Source organism: Solanum lycopersicum, chromosome 6, assembly GCF_036512215.1.
Source record: "Solanum lycopersicum chromosome 6, SLM_r2.1".
NCBI lineage: Eukaryota > Viridiplantae > Streptophyta > Magnoliopsida > Solanales > Solanaceae > Solanum > Solanum lycopersicum.
The window spans coordinates 41,562,423-41,583,275 of record NC_090805.1 but is presented as its reverse complement, the minus strand read 5'-3'; the positions used below and the strand labels follow the sequence as shown (position 1 = coordinate 41,583,275).

At 31.6% G+C, this 20,853-nt stretch overlaps 3 protein-coding genes across 3 annotated transcripts; all 3 read left to right on the top strand.

Annotated features, from left to right (window-relative positions):
• Positions 1–5,451: 5,451 nt before the first annotated feature.
• Positions 5,452–7,040, top strand: LOC101244882 (glycine cleavage system H protein, mitochondrial). Its single transcript, XM_004241925.4, has 4 exons — positions 5,452–5,730; positions 5,870–5,958; positions 6,497–6,667; positions 6,750–7,040. Exons 1-4 carry the CDS (start codon positions 5,625–5,627, stop codon positions 6,873–6,875), a joined length of 492 nt encoding a protein of 163 aa, XP_004241973.1. The 5' UTR covers positions 5,452–5,624; the 3' UTR covers positions 6,876–7,040.
• Positions 7,041–13,201: 6,161 nt separating this feature from the next.
• LOC101245175 (uncharacterized) lies at positions 13,202–14,582 on the top strand. Its single transcript, XM_069298765.1, has one exon. It carries the CDS (start codon positions 13,202–13,204, stop codon positions 14,282–14,284), a length of 1,083 nt encoding a protein of 360 aa, XP_069154866.1. The 3' UTR covers positions 14,285–14,582.
• LOC101245663 (tobamovirus multiplication protein 2B) lies at positions 14,147–20,639 on the top strand. Its single transcript, XM_004241928.5, has 6 exons — positions 14,147–14,285; positions 16,256–17,909; positions 18,704–18,769; positions 18,872–18,936; positions 19,647–19,737; positions 20,242–20,639. Exons 2-6 carry the CDS (start codon positions 17,769–17,771, stop codon positions 20,287–20,289), a joined length of 411 nt encoding a protein of 136 aa, XP_004241976.1. The 5' UTR covers positions 14,147–14,285; positions 16,256–17,768; the 3' UTR covers positions 20,290–20,639.
• The last annotated feature ends 214 nt before the right edge of the window (positions 20,640–20,853 follow it).

Here is a 20,853-nt window from a genome sequence, read left to right as displayed (position 1 = left end):
TGCATATTATTTCAAATAGTTTGGAATTATATTTATTGTTTTTTCCATCTGTTTTTGATATATGAGCCATGCAAAATGAAAAGAGAGAGAGTAAAAAACCATTTAGAGCTCAGTTAAGAATTAAGAGTAAACTCTTCTGGTTAAATAAATGGTTAGTTTACGTATTATTATAGTTCCATAATTTGAAGAAAAGTAGTGTACAAGAACTGAGTTTGGCAAGTTAGGAATATTTTCTTGTTATTCTTGGAAAAGCCACATAAATTGGAAATTAAGGCTGCAGCCTTGTACGTACATAGAGAAGCTTCTACTGTATTAATTATGGGAATGATAAAGAAACAAATCATATGATCATATCTACCTTTTTCCTCAACTGATCGAATTACATGTTGATCGATGCAAAAAATGAAAAAGAAAAACAAAGTTATAAAGTATGAATAAATTGATGTGTTAAATCATTTGATATTTTCAGGATTAATGTCTTCATGGAATTTGCAATAATCAGGAACAGGAACAAGAAGAACCACAAAACACTATTTTTTTTCAATTAGAAACAGAAGTAGTTATCCAAATAAATTAAAGGATGCTTTAACCAGAGCGTATCTAAGGAGATTCTGGAGTCACCACTCACGTAAACTCATGTTACCTTCCTAAATTATATATAATGGTGTCACATTTCTAATAAAATATTTAAACATAAGTGTGTGAAATCGTGAATTCACGTTCAAAGTATCATATAATGTGATGATGATTAGATGCACTTCTCTATGTGAGATTAAAAATTTAATTTTATATCTATTTTATTTTTAAGAAATTGAGTAACACCTCTCTAAGCAGTTTGGTAGAATTTTTGGCGTTTTAATTAATATTAAATAATTATTGAATCCATTAATAAGCACCTAAAAATCAAACAAGTTAAATTTATATTTTAGATACACAATTTTATAATAATGAATATATCGTCTCAAAATTCTATATATGCATCCTCCTTTTAACTATTATAAGGATAAACAAATGATAGCACTTCTGAAGCAAAACTCTACTCTTTATAATTCAATTTTCATGAGGAGATTCAAATTAATGTGATGTAATTAAACGCGTTTTTGCTTTGTCCTCGTCAAGTCATAAAATCATGATTATATATTTTATATAATTCTTGACTAGCCTTCTTTATCCTAGATAATTAAGTCATCAAATCATGATTATACAATTCAACATGCATCTGCCGGATAATTAGGATTTCTGATTAGTCCACCCATTTCATTAGATTAGCCATATGTCACCTCAATTTTTAATTTTTTCTCTTCTTTGTTCATTACGCTTCTTTCCTAGTAATTATTTGATGGCTGAACTTATCAAAATGTTGACAATGTAATGTCCGACTTAAAATATATAATGGTCCCTATTAATCTAGATATAGTTGTACTTAGTGGTGACAATCTTAATCCGTTAAGATTTTGAACGTTCATATTTTATCATATTTATAATTTTTTTCAAACTTTTGTTATTAAGCTTATCATATTCTATCTAATTCTGTCCTGTCCTGTCATGTTTATGCATTTTTTTTTCTCTAGTACTCATTTAATTAGACTCAAGTATCAAAGTGGTGGTGAGTGGTCAAATTATTAGTTGGAGGTTGTGTTGGGTTATTGTAACCTTTTTCCAAACTATAATACTTTCTTTTATAGTTTAATTAATATTACTAGATTTTTATTTTTTTTAAAAGCTTTTATCAATAGTACCTATTAGGTTTATTTTTCACATCATCTAATACATACCGATAAAATATGAGTCCGGAGCCTAAAGGGTAAAAAATGTTAACAAAAATTCCAAAACGGTATATGAAATTTCTTTTTAACCAAAAGGGCAAAATCGCTCTCGAAGTAGCGATTTTGTCCACTGGAAAAAGCAAAATCGCTGCTATAGCAGCGATTTGTTAAATTTGCTTTTTTTTAAAAAAAAAATTATAACAAAATCGCTCCCGAGGGAGCGATTTTCAAAATAAAAATCTTTTTTTTTTAAAATATTTTTTTGACAGGTCGCTGCTTAGGCAGCGACTTGTGTATAATTTTTTTTAATTAATTTTTTTTGTTTTTTTTTTATAAAAAAGTTTAAATCAATTTTTTAAATCGAATAGCTGCCAAGGCAATGATTTTTAATTATTTTTTTAAATAAATAAATAAATAAATCGCTGCCAAGGCAGCGATTTTAAATCAAATTTTTTTTAGTGATTTAATTTTTAAAAATTAAAAAAGAAATAATTAAAAATTGCAGCAATGTAATTTTAAAAAAATATTTTTTTCATTTAAACTTTTTTAAATAAAAAAAGTAAAAAAAAATTAAAAAATTAAGGTAATGTCGCTGCATAAGCAGCGACTTACTTAAAAAGGTATAAAAAAAATTTTGAAAATTGAAAATCGCTCCCTCGGGAGCGATTTTGTTTTAATTTTATTTTTTTAAAAAAAAATCAAATTTAACAAAATCGCTGCTATAGCAGCGATTTTGCTTTTTCCAATGGACAAAATCGCTACTTCGCGAGCGATTTTGCCCTTTTGGTTAAAAAGAAATTTCATATACCGTTTTAGAATTTTTGTTAACATTTTTTACCCTTTAGGCTTCGGACTCGATAAAATATAGTGGCAAATTCTAAAAGCATAAACTAGAAGAATAAAACTCAACGTAGACGTGCTTTTTTTTTTATATATAAGAAACCGCATAATAATATATTTAAATTTAACAGATGAATTCCATCAACATCTTCAAGATCTCACTCTGTGCTGTAAAAATGTGACTTTTGAACAAAATCGTCGTATTGAGTTTCCTTGAAAATAACTATTTTGAAATATGAAAGAATTAATCGCTAAGGTGTCAAATCAAGCTTGGAATATGTAAACTAATACTCCAGATTCATCTTATAAAGCCAATTTTTAATACAAACATACGTTAAATTCTTAGTCAAAAGTTTTGTCTTCTTATTATACTAATATTCATTTTTAACAACATTAATTAAATGAATCTATAAACTATTTAGTGAATAAAAAAGGGCAAGCCTTCAAGACAAGACTTCAAGCTGTTAGTACGACTACCAGTCTCCTGATGGACTTGGTCGCGGTCAAAGTTATAAAAATTCAAGATCACATAATAACAAACATATATATAGAATATTCAATCTCTTTTTTGTTTTATTTCTTTTCCCATCGTCGAAGACATTAAAAGGAACACCGAACACGTAAGAGAGTAATCCGCTAAATTTACCCGTGGAACAATCTTGACCATGTTAACACCTTATTGAATGTGTATATAGTATGTATACTTATGTATATTATAGGTATATATATGTATATTTATATAAAGTATACACTATCTATGCATTGTATACATATATATATTTTGTAAATCAGATAGTCGTCAACTATAATTTTCTCTTAAATCTTCTCTGCCTTGCACCATTAAGAATTTGTCTTGCTCCATTCTGCCTTATCGTCATCCCTATTGTTCAAACAGCCACATCATATATATTCTCCAACACTCAATTTTGTACTACATTATTTGAAAACACTATATATAATGTCAAATTTTGATTTTATTCAAGTGTATATGTATATTAAAATGCTGATTAAAGAAAGTGATAACGATAAAGATGTGAGAGAAGTAACCTGATCTTCAAGTGGTACAATTCGACCATTTCTCATATTTGAAAGGAAAATTGGCCCTTTTTCATTGTAAAAGGTGTTTGAACTTTATTTAAAGGATAAATCATATAAATACGCAAATTTTACTATTTTATTATAATTTCTCAAAAAAAATTATCATTTAGAAAAATTACAAAAACCCTTATCGAATTCATATATATCCTCTCTCGTGTGCAGCTCGGTTACATTCTTATCTCAACTTTGATACATATTACTCTCATTAAGTAATATATCATTCGCAATCCATGAGTTGTGTATTCACAGATTTTCTTGATGTATCTGAGATTCTATAATTTAAGGAATTTTTGAAATTTGGGAACATATAGAATATGATGTAATTAGCTCTTAACAATGTGAAATTTATGTCATTTTTACTTTAGTTACTGAATGGTAATATAAATCAAATATTCATTCTCGAATTAAGTAAGTTCATTCTCTGTAAATTAAGGCCCGTCAAGATTTATTAACTAGGTTTGTTCTATGAAATTATAGTTAATCAAAGTACATTCCCCTAAATTAAAAATCTTTACTATTCGGACATTGTCATCTACCTTTGTATACGTGTTGTCGTTTCTCTTCAATATAGAGAAATCCTTTCTTCTTCTCCTTTATTTTTTTAAACAATTGATTTTTGCGGACTTGAAACTTTCATTCTTAAGAGAATGCATTTATAAGTGGCTTTATTGAGTCATCTACGTGAGTGTAATAGTTATTTTTCTAAGAACTTATGAGATATAGGTGTGTGCATGACCATCAAAGTACTTTGATAATATTTGAATTTGTTTGCGTAAAATTAAGGATGATTGTATATGTTGTGGGGATCTCACTGTATATTCGTTTAGTTCGAGAGTACAATTTGTGTATATTTTAAATTATGTTCTTTTTTTGTTGCCTCATTCGTTATGTGCCAATTAAATAAATAAAATTGACTCATGAGTATATGGTCCTTTCTCTTTCCCATAGATCATTCCTATTTTTTATTTTTATTTTTGTCTTTGTTGGGAATTGTTTGTATTTTGAGTAGTAATGCAAAGTCAAACATTTATTTTGTGATCAAATTAATCATGTTCGGTCTTTGAAAATTAAAGTTAGTTAATGTGCATATTTCTCCGAATTAGACAGGGCCTTTGCCGGAATTAAAGTTAATCAAGGTACATTTCTCTAAATTAAAAGACCTTAACTATCTAAACTGTATCATTTGTCTATGTACATATATATACAGGTTGAGATTTCACTTTGTCAAAATACAAAAGATCTTCTATTCTTTTTCAAAGTTGTTCTTCTTCTTCTTTATAATTCTGACCATTGATCTATGAGAACTTCAAACTTTCATCTATAAGTGAATACGTTTGAAAGTAGTTGTGTAGCATTAGAGAGCGATACAAACGATTTAGATCCTTATCAGGTTAAAATTGCTTTGAAGACAATGACTTATCACGATCAATTTTTGTTATTATATATAAACTCTTTAAATTTTTAATATTTTTCTAATAAAAAGTGTTTCTATATATATGAAAAACATTCAACCAATAAGTACAAATTTAGCCACTTTCATAACAACAACAATATATCTAGAAAATGATAAATTTGAATTACAAAAATTGAAGTAAGATGTGGACCTCTTTTAAGTCGTAGTTCGATTTGGATCAATTTTTAATTAAAATAAAAACTAAATTAATTTACTCAATTTTTAAAATTTAACCAAATAAAATAAATTTCCTGAATTTAGTTATTATTATCAAGTTTGCTCAATTTTTAATTTAGCTAATGAAAAATTGGTAATGGTAAATGAAGCGATATAAAGCACTTGGTTCGAGAGTTGAGTTCTTAGGATGAGGCTTGTATTTTCCACCGTTCATCCAAGATAAAGCAACTACTATAATATTTCTTTCTTTCTTCTTCTTCAATTCTTCATTTGTGAAGATAGAAAAAATTATGGCTCTCAGGATGTGGGCTTCTTCAACAGCCAACGCACTAAGAATCTCCACAACTAACAATATAATTGCCCCTTCCTTTTCTATCTCCAGATGTTTTTCAACTGGTAATTCACTTCTCTCATTTGCACAGTTTTTTATTTTCAAAATTGGGGGAATCTCAATCAATTGAGTTATTGAGATTCCTAATTTGCGATTTTCTTCTTCACCTTTATTAATTACTCCATATATATGCTGTGTTCACAGTAATTGATGGGTTGAAGTATGCATCTTCACATGAATGGGTGAAGCATGAGGGTTCAGTGGCCACAGTTGGCATCACTGATCATGCTCAGGTGAGTTTTCTGCTTATAAAACCTTTTCGATTTAGCTTATATACACTGATGTGAATAAATACTGATACTTCTGTTAGTACATTTTAGTTGACCTAAGAGTGTAAAAGTTCCTCTCCATTGTCGGTGTATCTAAGCTATTACTCAGTTCGTTTCCATTTGTTTGTCTGGTAATAGAGACTTTTTGAATTTTGTACTATATGTATTTTTTATATCTTATCGTGGAAAGTTGAAATTAAAGAGTTGTTGAAAAAGTAAAGAGTCGTTCATTTTTTAAATGCTAATCTGAATAAATCATCTATTGAATAATACATGTATGGCATACTGGCCATAAAAGCTATGGTTTACTTATGCTTGTCCATGAATGAATTTATACAAGAAAAAGGAGACAAATTATGGGTATTTGTGATGCACTTTAACGAAAGATGAATGTTGGATTTCGTATACCAGAAATAAATTCCTGGATAATGTGTATACAAAACAGATCAGATAAGAAATGTTGATAATCTATGATTTTCGAACATTTGAATGTTTACTACAGGACCATCTTGGAGAAGTTGTGTTTGTGGATTTGCCAGATATTGGTGGTTCTGTTTCCCAAGGAAGCAGTTTTGGAGCTGTTGAAAGTGTCAAAGCCACCAGTGACATTAATTGTCCTATCTCTGGCGAGATTGTTGAGGTCAACACAAAGCTTTCTGAAACGCCCGGCTTGGTAAGAAATTTCATTCGTTGATAGAGTTCAATTGTTACTTTTCACTTTCTAGCTGGTTGAATGTCATTTTTGTACTATCAAGATAAATTCGAGCCCATATGAAGATGGATGGATGATTAAAGTGAAGCCAAGCAGCCCATCAGAACTAGAATCTTTGATGGGATCGAAAGAGTACACAAAATTCTGTGAAGAAGAGGATAGTCATTAACACATGAATTAAAGTGCTGCTTAATTCATCTTGGACTAACTCGTTATGTGCTTAAGGTTGATATTGTTATAAGATTTCCCAGTCAATGTATAAAATTGTTCAAGCATTACCGGCATCTTTGCCTATGCAGTTTTATAATTCAATCTTCTGTTATTAAGACCATCTGTGTCCTCTTAATTTCATCTTCCGATTCATTCTTAAACAATTTCCACTCTGTTACATAGATGTATCGATCTTCACTGAAAACACATGTGAAGCATTCAAGATAATTGTGGGGGAAACTGCTATATCATTGCTTCATCATGTATAAATGAAAGACCATTAGAAGGGTTAATTCATGTATTTAGTTATGTACATGATCGATCCACAGTGACTTTCAATAGCCAAGAATCAACAGTCTTCACTCATTATCTGCAGACAGCCTCCTAGTTCTTGCTAGGCAATTCTCAGTATGCCTAATCGTTAGAAAATACTGCACCTTGCTCTCTGTGTTACGCTGTTCAAGCCTGCACGTCAAAACTCTGACTATGTCTCGTTTATCATCTCGCGAACACTTTGTTGATCTCAGTTTCAAATGATAAAACATGCATGAGTCCTTGACAAGCTAGCTAGAGCTCTTTTTCATCCGATAATCAATCAGTAGTATTTCTGGATGAAGTAAAACTAGCAACAATTATCTGCATTAGTATACATGGATGTTTGAAGAATACAAATGCACATTTACCTGTAGTTGATGAGAAAATAATGGAGGAGAACTGAAATTTCAAGTCTGCACCAGGACAAAACCTGTGTCCAGCTCCAAAAGGAAGATACTGCCCAGGCTTGGTTTCATTTGTCTGATCTCATTGAGGGTTAGCTTTGTTTGAGATTGACGATCTTCTCTTTACAATTATCCTCTTGTTCCTCCTGTAACAAATATATCCTCTCTAGTCAAATTTGATTAAATGAGTTTGAATATGAATACAATCTACTTGAAGCGATGCACGAAAACTTTACCACGCTATTACTCTTATAAAAACATAGAGTATTATGACTTCGACAATTCAAAAAAAGTTACAACTGTAGCATACTAACACAGTACACATGTAGCATACTAACAGAAAGTACAAACAACTCCTTTTGTTAATCAATTACATTCAAAATACATTTCAATCAAAATAGAGTCGTCAAAGTTTCAATAGTGTATACTAATACTAGGTACTTCGGTATGAATATATAGGGCTCTGGACTTAAAACCACCCGCTTTTAGAAGTCTAGAATGCGGCGCCTAAACTAGCCGGGCTTGCTTAAATCGATAGGCTACTCTGTTTATTCAAAATAAGTATATTAGGAAACCCCATAAATCCACACACCCCACTCGTAGTTGGAGATGGGGCTCTCCGGCCATTCACTGACATTTAGTTTCCATATGAACAATAACAAGAGATATTAAGGACATCCAAGACCCTATCTATGTGTCTGCTCAAATTTTAACGGAAGGAATGAGATTAGGGATAAAAGCCAATGATAACCATATGAATTTCCCTGGAAAATTCATGTGGTTGTCGCAAGCCTCTATCCCGACTTCATTCCTTCTGTTATAATTTGAGTCAGGTACGCGGGTTCTTGATTAATGTTCATTATTATTTTTTAGTTGTTGTAAATATGGAAACTTAACATCGTAATGATCAGAAATCCCTATTCCCCAACTACAATTAGGTGTTTGATCAACAAAATGGGAAATGGTACTATTGAATATTAGTGGTTGAGGCATTGGAGATAGTGATGGTGGAGCCGGATCAGATTGAATGATGGTAGATGATGAGGCATGATTTGTAAGTAGAAATGAAGTTGGTTATTGTATGTGTGAAGGGGAGATAGCTATGAGTATCTATTTATAGCTATAACTTGTATACTTGGAATTGTGTGTATCTCTTTTAAATTTTGTTAGTAGAATTGGTCAAAATATTTTATTATTGGTCAATATTACAATAATGAGATCCTTTATTATTGGTCAACTTTACAATAATGAGGCTTCTTAAATTTGTAATATATTTCATTTATATATTCGAATTAAGTCATATTTTAATTTTTAATAAATTATTTAAATATTAATTTTTTTTTATATGTATTCTCTCGCTATGAAGTAGTTAAATTAATCATATTAAATATGGGATCTTATACTTATACAAATTCACCTCAATAAGCATTTTCTATCTTGTTTTCCAAATAATTTAAAAGCAATTTCTAACTAATATATATGCCAAAATTTAGAAACATATTAGTCTTGAATCATAAAAAATAAGAGGCTAAGCGCATTGACTCTTTTATTTTTAGTTTCCAAACATTTGTTGTAACTTCTTACGCAAATCTAAAAATAGACCAGTCCAAGATGATAGTGATCTTGAAATTTTTTTAAAAAGTTAAAGTGCAATAACTCAATTATGACTTTACAAAAATGACGCCTCTTGAATCTTTAATCAATAATATATCTTTTTTGGGAGCCTGAAATCTTTAATTGTTATTATTATTTTTTTAATCATGTAAAAATATTGTTATTACACTTTTTCTAATTCTACAAAAAAATATATAATATATAAAATAATATTTAATATATAAACGTAAAATAAATTATAAAATTTATTATATAAAATAAAAAATAAAACTCTTAAATGATATTTAATCAAACTATAAAATATGCTAATTAATTAATAAGAGTTATATTGGTAAATATGTATAATAGAAAATGATTTTTTAGTTCGAGAAAAAATCATTTTTGTTTCTGTTTCTCCCTTTTGTAAGAAGCAGAAATTTTTAGCTTCTTCCCAACAATAGAAAAAGTGCTATCGGCTCCATTTAAAATCACTTTTACTGATTTGTCAAACGTCTTATTTTTAATAAAAGTGTTTTTCGCTTAAAATAAGTGTTTCTGACCTCTCAACAACAATGTCAAACATGCTCTTAGTTATATTAAAATTTACAATATTACCAATCTTATCAGATGGTTCGTCCACATATGCTCATATACAACTAGAATCATGTATCTTGAGATACATTGGGTCAAACTAGGCGCAATTTGTTTAGACACACTTTATTCTAGTGGATTAGCTTGTATATGTGGGATGCATAACAAATTCATTCACCACTCTCTTATGTATACGGGATATTCGATACATGTGAATCACACGAGATATATACAGATACATGTATATAGTATGCATCTGGTGTAAATAACATATATAACAAATCTCGCTCGCCTCTCTCCTTATTTTAAAAATTATAATGAATATAGATATTTACGCGTATAAACAGACATATTCTAGTTTATTAGTTACCATAACTATAGTTTGCCTTAATTTCAATTTACGACCTACTTTTAGTTATAATTACGTAGCTCAACTTTTTAGATTTGTATAACTCACACATTTGTATAATTCAAAATTTCTACAACTTTATATAATTCAGAATTTGTATAATTGTTTACACTTCTGATGTTTGTAATTATATAAATTTGTTATTTTGAATTTATACAAAAACAACTGAATTATACAAATCCACAAGTTATATAAACGAGACAACTTAAATTGTAGCTACGACCCGTAAATATTCAAACTACAGCTATGGAGCATAATTAAATTTATCGTAGTGGTTATTTGCAAAAGTTCTCATACATATGTATTATGCGGAATGACAAACATTACTATGTTATTATTCAGCGCGGGTAAAGTTTAATTTAATTACTTTGAATGAATACAATTTTAGAAATTTTGCCATTAAATAAGGGACCAACCTATTATTTGTATACCTAATCAACCCTTCTCTTCCGTTGTATAAAAGTTTATTCAAATCAAAGTTTATCTGTCTTCTTTCTATTTTCCTAACTTTCTCCTAAATTCACTCACTCACATTTAATTTGAAATTCACTCTCTCCCTCCTAATTGTAGTTTCACTTTTGTACGTAACCACCTAAATTGTGTTTTTTATTTATTTTTTGTGTGTGTATATATATATATATATATATATATATATTATGTCCATTTCCTATTATGTCCCAGTACAAATCGTACCTATGGTTGATTCAAATTAAAAAAAATTATCAACGAATCTCAAGCAGAATTAACGAATCATATTGAGTTAAGTTTGAATCCTATGAGAAGCATTGTAATAGATCAATCAACAGTTGTCGATGACCAACCACCATTACTGACCAATAAGAACAGACGTTCATGTCGATTCAATACTTTGTTATACATGACATCATTTGGATCTGATTCTGGTAATTAACAATTTTTCATTTTAAATATATTTGTATGATATATACATTAATATCAATATTTTATACTTTTCAAGTAGTTCGTCAAAGTGTCCAGTAATTTCAAACCGATTCATCTTTCTGTTTCAACGTCCGAAGCGGATGAATAATCATTGTATACAACCTTCTAGAAATGATTGAATGAAGACCTAATGTTAGAATTACACAAGTAAATCAAATCATTATTTGTATATACAATCAAAGTAAACCATAACATTATACGAAATCAATTTAACCTTATTTATACATATTCATAAATGATCAACATACATATACAAATCAAAACACTTGTATACTGACAGAGTTATAGATACAGCCTTCTGGGAATGGTTGAATGAAGGCCTAATGTTAAGCATTATACAAGGTAAACATATCATCATTTGTATATATAATCAAAGTAAATCATAGCATTATACATATTCATAAATGATCAGTATACATGTACAAATCAAAACACTTGTATATTGACAGAGTTATAGATTTACAATTATTTACATAACAAAATATTTATACAATTACTTCAATTAATTTTACACTATTATATATTTATATATATACGTAATATAAGAAATATACATATCTTAACAAAATATAAATCATAATATGTTAATGAAAACAAATCACAACCTTTTCTTTTCGACACATACAATTCATATATACATATGCCACATATACAAAATGATAAAAGTTGATTAACATACGGACAATTTCATTTAATTTGTTGAACCAATAATTCTAATAGATTCAAAACAACCAAAATTCGTATATGAAAATTTCAATTTAAAAATCAAAAATATTCTTTTTTATTGTTCAAAACATGAAATTTAATTGAAAGAAATTCTTTATAGGCGACAAGAATATTAATTAACCATTACTTTTTGTTTAATTTTGGCATCAATAGTATGAGAAAAATAATTGTTATGGTGTTTGTATCGTTATAGAACTCTTTTATAAAAAAAATATTTAATTTAAAATATTTAGCTTGAATCATGGGATTAGGTAAATTTTCTATTACCATATTTAGCATTATGTATCAATTTATTAAAAAACAAAATTAACATTGCATAACAAATTAAATTATACCTATAAAACGTAATTAGATAAACTATAACTATAGGGATATAAAATAGGGAAAATTGTATAAAATAGCAAACTAATAACCTAAATTAAATGGAATAGCTAGGGTTTGATTTAATTGTGCTCCATAGCAAACGTTGGCAAAAATTTGCCAGGCGTCTCTCTCCCAGAAGTCTCGCTCGCCACTCTCCCATTCTCGCCTCTCTCGCTTTATACACAGAAGTGTATAATTTCTGTTTTGTATAAAGCGAGAGAAAATTGTATATACACATGCAAAAATGTATATCTTCGTGTTATACACTTAATTATATAATTTACAAACATTTTACTTTAAATATTGCAGAGAAAAAGGCCAAAGAATTATACAATTGTGAATTATACAATTGCAGTGAAATACAATTTTTTCTAGCTTTATACAACAGAAGTGTATATATTGTGTTTCTGTTTTTGTATAAAGCGAGAAAAACATATATCTTCTTGCTATACACTTATAATTATGCAATATAGATACATTTTAATTCGATTCAACTGTATGCAAAACTAATTATACAATTGCAGCGAAATAGGCCAGCGAATTATACAATTTAGGCTAGCGAATTATACAATTTAGGCCAGCGAATTATACACTTTTATATGTATAGCGAATTATACAGTTTTTATGTTTGCTATGGAGCGCAATTATGCAAAGTTTGCTATATTATACAAATATGATTTTTTTGTTTGCTATATGTGAAAGTTGCCCTATAAAATATTATTTCCTTAAATCTGTTTGCCATGAAATTTTTTAGGCCCATTTCCTTTAGCTTTAGGCCCATTGTTTAAAGCCCAAATCAACATCCCGTCAACATAGCATCTTCAGACTCAGCTTTTTCTCCAGAGCTTCTCTGCTTCACAATCTTGGTAAGGCAAGTATCCCCATAAACGTTAAGCTTCCATTTTACATTCAAAGAGAAAAACGATGAAGCTCTCACTGAAACTCCAAGAGAATTCTCAAACCCAGAATCACCAAAAACAATCACAAACACACCCACTTCTCCTCCGTGCCAAAATCCCCATTTCCATTTTCAATCTTCCTTTCCTTTCTTGCTTCTCTACCACCACCCATCACCCTTCTGATCTCTCCCTTTCTCTTGCCACCAGTTTCCCTTCTGGACCTACTCTTAAACTCGCTTACTCCACTGCCTCAACTCCCATCACTCCCAGCTCCACCACCCCAATCGCCCCTCCTTTAACTCTGACGCTCAAATCTGGAATTGGGGTTTTTGGGTCTCCCAAGAACTCACCTTTAGTCATTTCTGCTAACTTTACCTTCTCCCCTTTGAATTCTAATCAAAATCCCACTTTTACCCTTCTCTTCAAACCCCAATTGGGTTCCTTTTCGCTTCGTAAAACCACTACTTCTGACCTGAATTCTAGTTCTACTGCCGTGGGTAAGCAGAATGGTGATGGAAATTCATTTGGGTTTGTTCCTTTGGAGAGGCCATCGAGTTTTAAGGAATTCTCGATGGAGGATTATGCGAAAGATTCTGTCTTTAAGGGGATTGCTGTAATGGCGAAGACGGAAATGCCTTTGACTAATAAGGTTGTGATGGATTGTCGTTGGGGTGTGAATTTTCCAAAGGATTTGGGAAGCAGGATGCCGTTTTTAAGTGTGAATAAGATCGGGATTAAGAGAATTGAGGAAGTTAAGGAGGTGAAGGAGAAGAAGGATAAGAATTCACGCGAAACAGAGTTGCTGAAAGGTATGTGCTTTTGGATGAAAAACGAGTTGGAGATGCTGCAGAGAGAGAATAGAGAGATGAAACATAGGTTGGAGGAAATGAAGATGGGGAATGGTGGTAGGAAGGGTGTTGGTGAGGCAGAGTTTGTAGGTGTGCAGGTGATTGAGAATTCAGGAGGATTTGAGCAGTGGAGGAATAAGAGGAATAGTGGGGGAGAGAATCCGAAGAAAGAGGTGAAGAAGAACTCCTCCAACGGGAATCGAGCAAGTGATGTTGAGAGTGAGTTGCAGAAAGCTATTAGGGCTGCTTCTTCATCATGAGGTTTGAACTGTCTACTAATTACCTCGAGTAAATAGTCAAATAATACTTCCTTTCTTAGTATGCAATGTATATATGAATGAGCTTGCTGTAACGTAAGTGTGATACTTATCTCCTTAAGGAGGGTTAGATTGATGAAGAATTTGAAGTTTTACTTCTCCAGACTATAGAGAAGGCTTCAGGTCCTCCCTCGCGAGCATTCTAATGTTAGTTTATCTTTATTCCTTTATCTAACTGGGAAATTATTGTTCACGTAGTGTTTGGAATGGTTTATAGATTTCAATTGCTTTTCAACTGAAACTTGTTCTTTGCAATATAGTTCTATTTCAGAATAGGACCGGAGAATGAGGAACACAATAGAAAATATTGAGCTTCATTTTCTCTTATTCCTTACTGGAAAGCAATCTTACATTATAATTTATGTTTCCTTGCCTTGCAGCTTGCATCTACGCAATTTCTCTTTGAAATGCAGATGGCATCTCTTTTCTCATTTTGTAATTAATAGAGATGACTATGATTTGTTTAAAGAATAAATAGAGATAACTGTGGTTTGATTCTTTGCTCATTCAGTATATCATTTGCATAAAACTTTCATCATGTTTATGTTTCTATCAACAAAAAGTAACACCTTGCCATTTCAATAGCAAAGAAGATTAGGAGTTCCATTTCTGGCTTATATGTACTATGTTAATGCAATAAAGACACTTCAAGCAGGTTGTTTTTGGTAAAAATGATCTCTCTGTGGTACTTCATTCCCCTTAGCCGCTACTAGCTTCCTCCTTTTAATCCTTTTCGACTTTCCCCTTCCCTTGGTCTGTGAATGGGCAGGTGCTTAACTCCATCTGCACTCTCAAGTAACCTTGGTCAGCTGTCTGGAGCATCCCTTAGCTAATTACATGAGTACATCTCCACCCTACTGAGCAATAAATCTCCTCGTGGCACCAAATTCCCTCTCAAGTAGTTGTCTTTTTTTAAAATTTCCCACCCGGTGTCCAGTATTCACATTGGAGCCCGACTAAATCCGGATTCGCGCCGGGAAGTCCCTCTCAAATAATTGTCATGGTTGATATGTTGTGCATATATGATGGCTCATTGAGAAAAATATGACTCATTATTACGAGTGACAGGAGTTTCAGATGTGCAAAGATTGCAAGAATGATCTTTAAGACTATCCAAATACCAATGCTCAGTACTGTGGAGTAAAGTGTTTGCTTTATTTAAATTTAGCACTCATGGCTGCATATTTTTTAAAAAGATGAAAGACTTCACCTGTTTGTCCATACAAATTTTTATTCAATAAACCGTTTGGGTATACATTAAAGTTTTAAGTTTGAAAAAATGGTTTTGACAAGTTTTTCAAGTAATTTTCCCCCATTCACAAAGTTTCAACTTCTTTTCAAGTTAAATGCATGTGTAAATTTTTTTTAAAAAAAATAAAATAAAATATGAAAATTACCAGTTTTAAAAAAAAAAATCAAATATGCTGGACTTTTTTCTTCATCTATCTACAAATGGTGGGGCTAAGGGGATTGATCCTCTACGAGGGGTTGATTTTGAGGAAGAAATTGCAGGCTTCTTAGAGCTAAAAAGTGCTGGATAGAGATTGGCACTTCAACAGGTCAGAATTGGCAGTTTGTTGGGGGCTTGGAATTGTTCTTTCACAATTCTGTATATTTCCTCTTCCTCATATTTATCCACTTCCTCTACTAGAAAAAGGAAGTCTAAGCATATTCTTTTGAATTAGTTTGGGAACACACAGTTCCTAGTAGTCTGACCTATTGTGAAAGCTATTCTGGCACCCTAATAGATAGTGTCAAGGGGCTATCCTGGAGACTGCTGCTAGCTTTTCTCCTCCTGATAATATGCGCTACTCCTGAATGCTTTTCTTAAGTTTGGCAGGATTGTGCTACAGATATACTTGTTTTTCTGTGTATAGCTTGGAAGTAATGCTCCTAAATCTGTAATTTGATCAGCGTGAAAGGATGAAGCATCCTGCATTCACGCAGGGCCCGAGAAAGGGTTTGTACCTCAAGGGGTGTAATGTGGCAGCTGGGATACCTTTTTAAGATGAACATAATTTCAGGAAATTACTGTAAGCTTCATCTTTTCGTGACAAGCCCAGCAACTTAACTTGGAACTTTGGAACGTTTACTTCATATTGCACTATTGTTGCTGTGATACTCTTTGTGAAAGTATATCAACATTGTGTGCTATCTGGAGATGCATCTTTATCATCAGATGCTGACAGCGCGTCATTCTACTTTACAATTGCAATTTGCAACCCCTGTTTCTCTTATTCAAGCATCTGCAGCCTCTTCAACCTTTCTCCTCTTTGTGTCTGATACAGGGTTCTCATCCCCTGTGTCCATGTGCTAAGATGGTTATATATGTGGATGTGAGTATATCTGTGTTTTGCATTGGCTGTAGAAAATGGTATCTATCTAGTCATCTAGGAAGGTTGGTAGAGGAAGAGTCAATCACTGCTTTGAAGCATGAAACATAAACTTTCTGACTTTTGAAGCCATAAACTTATAATACAGTAGGAAAATTCATCATTTAAGATCTCGTCAGATAAGAAATTTTACCGATCAAAGTAAAAAGATGGTGAAATTAGATATCAAATTAAACTAAATATTGCCAACTTAAAGGATAATTGGATACTAGATTAATCCAAACCAAAAAAGAAAATGAATTTCCGTTTGGTGCGTTGGTTTAATTTTCCATTGAACACTCCCGTTAGTCGAGAATCCAGTACTGCACTCACCCCTAGCTTTAAGTAAATATATAATAATTTATATTTAATAAATTTTTTTAATACATATACAAATTATGAGCAAATTGAATCCGTATAAACCCGTAAATAGACAATTTAGTGAATTAGAATTATTTGGGGCAAATTTTTTGGATACATTAAGGTATCGTTTTGGTAGAGTGTATAATAATAATAATAATGCAAAATAAAGTGTATTTATAATGCTTGCATTAGTAATACATGTATTAGTTATGCTTACATTAATTATACATATATTATTTTAATGTATTGTTTAGTTTGATGCATTAAAAATAGTAGGTATGACATTATAAAAAAATGTTTACAAAAATATCCTTTACTTTTATAGTGAAAAAAATGTAAAAACCCTTTCGAGAGACAGTTAAATCTTTTATTATATTAAAATTATTACATTTGTAATATCTAGATATACATGATATTAACAATACACACCTTAATATATAATAGAGTGTTATAACTAATATACATCGATAGAAAAAAAAGTATCAACCAGTAATACACGACACTAATACCTGCATTATTTTATTTATTTTTTGTGAGAGTCTAGGTTACATTTTGGGGAAGTTTTTTTTTAAAACATAAAACGTGAGAAACACAAATTGGAAAGGGAAAAAAATTGTTTTTTTTTTTTTTGTGAATTCACAATTCAGGCGAACTCAAGAGTCAGACACTCTGTACCCACCGAGAAAATTTTGATGGCAACGCCGCCGTCGACCGTCAAGGGCGGCAGTAGCAGAGATGGGACAGCAAAAACGATGGTGGCTGATCAAATTACACAGTCTATACAGTCTACTTCCAATCTCCTCCATCTCATGTTTCAGTCTTCCCCATCTCAGGCACCTCTTCTCTCTTTCCTTCCTTAATTTTTTTTCTAGATCAATTCATCTAAAACTAATTTCCCAGTTGTTTGCTTATGCTCTTGTAGTAATTGGTGTACTTGATTTCGTCTAATAGTTAAATTATCTTTGTGGGTATGCCTGAAATGCTGAATACAGCTCCACATAGAACAAAGATTACACTTTTCGCAATTGGGGTTTATTAGTTGTTTTTGGCTGAAGTGTGATTGATTGGTAGTGCGGGAAACCAAAAAAAGAGATTTCTTCAATTGCTTCAGTCTCTATTGTTAACAACAATAGCAATTGTGAGTGACCTTCAAGGCAATAAGCTGCTAATTAGGTTTTTTTTTTTTCGAATCACTTCCGCCTTTGCTATATTTATCAATGCATACTTGATCTCTATTGTATTGCCTTGTCCATTTTAATTTATGTGGCACTCTTTCCATTTCGAGACATTCCTTAATGTGTGATATCATTCCACAAATACTTATAGCTTTTAATACTTCAAAATCCTCAACTAGCTTATCAACTACTTTTATAGTTTCTTATGTTAAACTACTGTTGTAAACTCCGTGCTCAATTAAATGCCTTTTTTATAGACGGTTATAGAGGGAGTGTCTTTTTTTAAAGCTTTGTGCACAAGGTTCTCGCTTAAGAATGTTTAAATACTTAGTAGCATTAACATGTAAGTTATTTTATATTGGGAAAAAAAAATACAGGAAGTATGCGTTAGGGCCACTATAGATTTAACGTGTACTTCATGTGTTGCTGACACATTTCTCGATATGCTTCAGGCGGAACTGATGAAGCTACCAAAGAGTCTTTTTGCCAAGACATCTACTATCAAGAATACTGAGCTGGTATGCAGGTCTTCCTATAGTTATAATTTATGAATTTCAACTAAGGTGACCCTGGAGGAAGCTCCAATCCTAATTTTATTGCTTTGAATTTGCTCGTTGCAGGTATTGGAGCAATTGCCTCGGGTGATTTCGTCATTGGATGCTCATATGGACAACGGGTTACAATGGTCAGCCCTTTCACGCATTTTTGGTTTTACGAACTAATGGTTGATGAAATTACCTTGTAATTAACTTTCTTCTCTCAAAGTGAGCTTGTGATATGCAACTTGAAATGCGTCAATGCTTAAATGATCCGAGAAAGATTTTCGTAGGGATGCTTGTCATATATCTCATTTACACGCTGAAAGTTATCTTCCACAAAAATGTATATCGTGCTTTTACTTCAGAAAAAGAAGGTTGTTTCAGGGTATGGAACTAGGTAGATATGCTCTAATGAGAAATTATACATTGATCAGCTCTCTTTGTAAAGCAAGAGAAATTGAAAGGAGGAAGATTTGGATCATGTGTAAAAGAGAGTGCGTTCTTCTTACCACTAAGTGTTTCTAGTCTGTAGAGTTGCATAGCCTGATATTTTTCCACGTTAGGCATGAAGATGGATGCGATTTAGAATTTTCTTTTGACTACTTACTCACTTGCGTAGATTATCACAAGTTTGACCATTAAAGTTTATGATCAATAAAGCCAAGATTTTATTCTTTTTTTGGGTAAGCTTGACAATAGATGAACAACTATCAGTCTTATTTAATGCTAGTGTGATCTTACTTTGATAATTGCAATGGAAGTTTCTTCCTTTGAGATGGAAGAATTATTCTTCCGGATTCAGCTGTCTTGGCTACTCTTTTTTCAACTCCTCTCATGTCAAAGTTAATGATTGCAGTGTTCCTCAGCTGAAAACTGTAATGCAGCTGCTCTCAAACATAGAAAACTGCCAGCTCAAGACCTTATCCAGGGCTCAAGCTATTCAACAGGTACTACAAAACTCTCCTACCCCACCTCCCATCCCCAACACCCAAAATGAAAAAATATCCCAAGAGGTTAGTATCCCTCTCCCGTTGGATTGTCAAATCATTCATATATTTATGGGGTTGGAAAACTTCCTAGAGTGAACATGGATAGTTGCAGCGACACTAACTTTAGTTTAGTCTCTTTAAACAACAATTACTGGCACCTCTTAGTTATGATAAAAGGTGCAAAAGTTCATCAGCTTGATTGTTTTGTTACTGGCTGTGACAATATTTCTAACTACCCAATTGCATGACTTTAACTTTTTTATTGATCAGTGCATGATAATAAATTTTCAGTGACAAACTTATTAGTTTTTCAGATATTATTATGCGGAGTGGTTTGGTTTGATTTTTTTTTGTCTGTTCTGTGTAAGCTGCTTCAGACATTGTCCTTAAGCACATCCTCTATAGATGATTTATTTAGAACTAGAACGGTGACTAACTTATCTGTCCCACTTATATTTTCAGGAGACAGAATCAGTAGAGCAACCTCCAAAGCGAGCTAACCTTCCTTAGGATGAATCACATAATACTGGGCAAGGTTATTATCATGTCATCCTGATACTTAAGTATTTGATATAAATACAGAATTGATTGATATCGTTCCCTGGTTAGCAAAAGAACCCTTAATTCTTCAGCTCCAGCAATGCGTAACAGAATCTAATCCTAGAGTTGAATTGAAATTTACTTGCCTTTAACATGTTGCAAGTAGTCAACTCTTCTTTCTTTTTTGTTTACTGTAAGCACTAATTATCTGCGCAATCGCGGCTGAGGTTGGGAGCCACATTCGATATTTGCCCATGTATATTCTTGATACTATATATGTTCATACAAGAAAAAATAATTAACTTGACTCTGTTCCTATAGTGATTTCTTTAGTTCTCGTCTTTTGTAGTCTATGATTCCTAGATAATTTTGTTTCATCATGCTGGTTGTGATCAACGTTTGCTTAGAAGTGACAAGTTAATTTTTTCACCAAAATATACGTTTAAAAAGTACAAATAAAAACTATAATCTTTAATCAATAAGCATTCATTATCTAGTAGTGATTAAAATGCATTCTACCACAGAAGTAGGGGT